This window comes from Asparagus officinalis, chromosome 7 (genome assembly GCF_001876935.1).
Source record: "Asparagus officinalis chromosome 7, Aspof.V1, whole genome shotgun sequence".
Lineage (NCBI taxonomy): Eukaryota > Viridiplantae > Streptophyta > Magnoliopsida > Asparagales > Asparagaceae > Asparagus > Asparagus officinalis.
This window is the reverse complement of record NC_033800.1, coordinates 5,397,261-5,399,770: the sequence shown is the minus strand read 5'-3', so window position 1 is coordinate 5,399,770 and position 2,510 is coordinate 5,397,261. Positions and strand designations below refer to the sequence as shown.

General features: G+C 38.2%; 1 protein-coding gene across 3 annotated transcripts; it reads right to left on the bottom strand.

Annotated features, from left to right (window-relative positions):
• On the bottom strand, positions 589-2,073 carry LOC109850574. Of its 3 annotated transcripts, none has more exons than XM_020420607.1 (4): positions 1,901-2,073; positions 1,583-1,779; positions 1,308-1,487; positions 589-965 (listed from the first exon to the last, which is right to left on the bottom strand). In XM_020420607.1, exons 2-4 carry the CDS (start codon positions 1,682-1,684, stop codon positions 879-881), a joined length of 369 nt encoding a protein of 122 aa, XP_020276196.1. In that variant the 5' UTR covers positions 1,685-1,779; positions 1,901-2,073; the 3' UTR covers positions 589-878. The 3 variants fall into 3 exon arrangements, with proteins under 3 accessions (XP_020276196.1, XP_020276198.1, XP_020276197.1); XM_020420609.1 differs by having other exon boundaries at positions 1,308-1,481; XM_020420608.1 differs by having other exon boundaries at positions 1,308-1,484; positions 1,901-2,070.

Genomic DNA, 2,510 nt, shown 5'->3' with positions numbered 1-2,510 from the left:
GAGGTTGTCTGCTTATGGACCACTGAGCAAATTCTAATCTTTGAACATTTATGCCTCACGGACCCAAATAGGGGACCAAAGGCATGAGACATGTGAGATGTCAAAACATCATAATATAAAATCTATTGACATTCTTTAACTTTTTTTTGGGTGGAGGAGATTGTCTGCTTATGGACCACTGAGCAAATTCTAATCTATTGACAGGTGAGGTGTCCCCATTCGGTTACATGATGCACTACTTATGAACAGTGTATCATGCAACCGGATGGTGACACCTTACACGTCTCATGCCTTGGGTCCCCTATTTGGGTCCCCGTAGCTAACACCCATTTTTGAAACCTCCATGAATAAAGATACCCGCTAACAAATAATAATAATAATAAGCTAAAATCCTTTGCGAATCTCTTCCACGGAATGCAAGAAGAACCAACCAAATATCGATACCTGTATTTATCCTGGGAGGCGCTTGATCTACCTTCAAGATAGCAATATTTTCCATGAGATTTACTTTATCAAGTACACGTATAACCTTTCTCAGAACGAAGGACGTCATAATTGCAGCCATGAATTCGGTAGTACATAAATAGGGTAAAAAAGAGCATAAAGGAAAACTGCATTCAAACACAAGGATGAGACACTAGCTATTACACCGTGCGTGTTCTTTCACATCAGATAATTTTACACTGAATAAAAATAGTAAAACTAATAAGCCATGTCTCCACTTATAATGAGCGTGGGACTTTGTTATGGCTAACTTGCCTCATTGGAGAGAAATCGCTCAGGCTACACATCAGACGCTAAATCTCCTTGCCATTTCTGCGGCGAGAGTTCAAGCTCAATCGCCAAAAACATAATTACAGAGGCTTCGAAAGAAGCTTTTAGAATACATCTGGGTGGAAACGACCAGGAATAGAGCTGGATTCCTGTGCTCTTCGCAGATGAACTTGCAATGAGTAGTTGTTCATCTGCACCAGGAAAGTAAACATCTCAACAGCCTTCCTTACTCCTAACTTTTTAGCAAGAACTTCGGGGGGTTTTTTTTTTTTTTTTTTGAATTAAGAATGAAAACAATTGTAATCTGAAACCGAAACCCAAAGGGGATTTATCTACAAGTGAAATGCAATTCAGTGCCCAGGGTTTTCCGTGGCCTGAATAGAACATATAACTGTAGGCGTAAGAACTTCCAAGGGCTGAGACAAAACGCACCCACTCTTGGCTACATTCGATTTTTTGATGAAAAGAACAGAACAGCCATAATATTGAATGCAGGAATTCAAATAAAAGTACTCAATCGTGAATTAAGTTACCTCCAATGTCCTAATTTGCTCTTGGCACTGGCTTATGATATGCTTCAATTCTTGCACTTCCTTCAGCTTCTCCTCGTTTTCCAAATTTTTTTGATGCTGAAGTGAAACAGCTTTCTTCAAGATATCATTCTCTCTCGACAAACATTGCAGTTGTTCTTTAAGAGAAGCAATCTCCTGCTGCTTAAAAACCAAGAAAGCGATGTTACACGTCATTTAGCTTCTCTTTTTTCCCCCTAATCAAGGAAAAACGAGGAAGTAATCGAGTATCTGCATACCTCTTTTGATGTGGCAAATTGGTCAATAGCACTTTTATGGAAAGCTTCAAGGGCATTTATGGTGCGATTGCGTACATCATTCCAATTTAACGCACTCTTCATTTCTTGTACAAAATAATCTATCCAGGAAACATTTTGAGGTACTCCAGGTTCAGTCAAACCATCATTCTGATCAGATACTTGCGCATTGATACCATCTGACATGAGAGAGCAAATTAAGGTTTAAAGGAGCATTTTGACGATAAACACATGCAAGAAGTAAGAACAAGCTACTTAGAGGAGATGCAAGCTAGTACAACATTGAAAAACATTCCTAACCTTCAGCAGTAGTGTCATTTGATTGGATCAATGAGCTAAGGATTGCCGATTCATTTCTTGCAGAGTCGTCACCGAGGCAAAGAGCATGAAGACTCTTGATGGCATCATCAATTATGTGATCATGAGTTTTTAGAACTGTTTCCACAACCTGAAGAGGTATCTAATACGAATTAGTATTTTCATATCAGAAGATTAATGCCTCATCACAGGGGAAAAGAAAGATATCCTGTGGAGACCAATGAAAATCAAGCCGATTGCTAATTCCTCAAAATAAGACACAACTTCTTTGTTAGAGGGGCATAATCATAAATACTAAATACACAACTTCTTTGTTAGAGCGGCATAATCATAAATACTAAATGGCTAAATTAAAACTAAAATTTCCACATGCCAATGTTTGTAGAAAGCAGATAGTTCAAGGTTTGTTACTTCATCAATTCAAACAACTTAACAGAGCAATCTTCAGACAACTTATATAGAGAATGTTTTCCCCGGATGTCATGGAGCTATCCGATGTAAACATAGCAGGCTTATTATTAGTTCATAAAGCTCTTCATCAGAATCTCACAATCAGGTCCATTATACTTTTGGCTTCTTTCAAGAATCATCT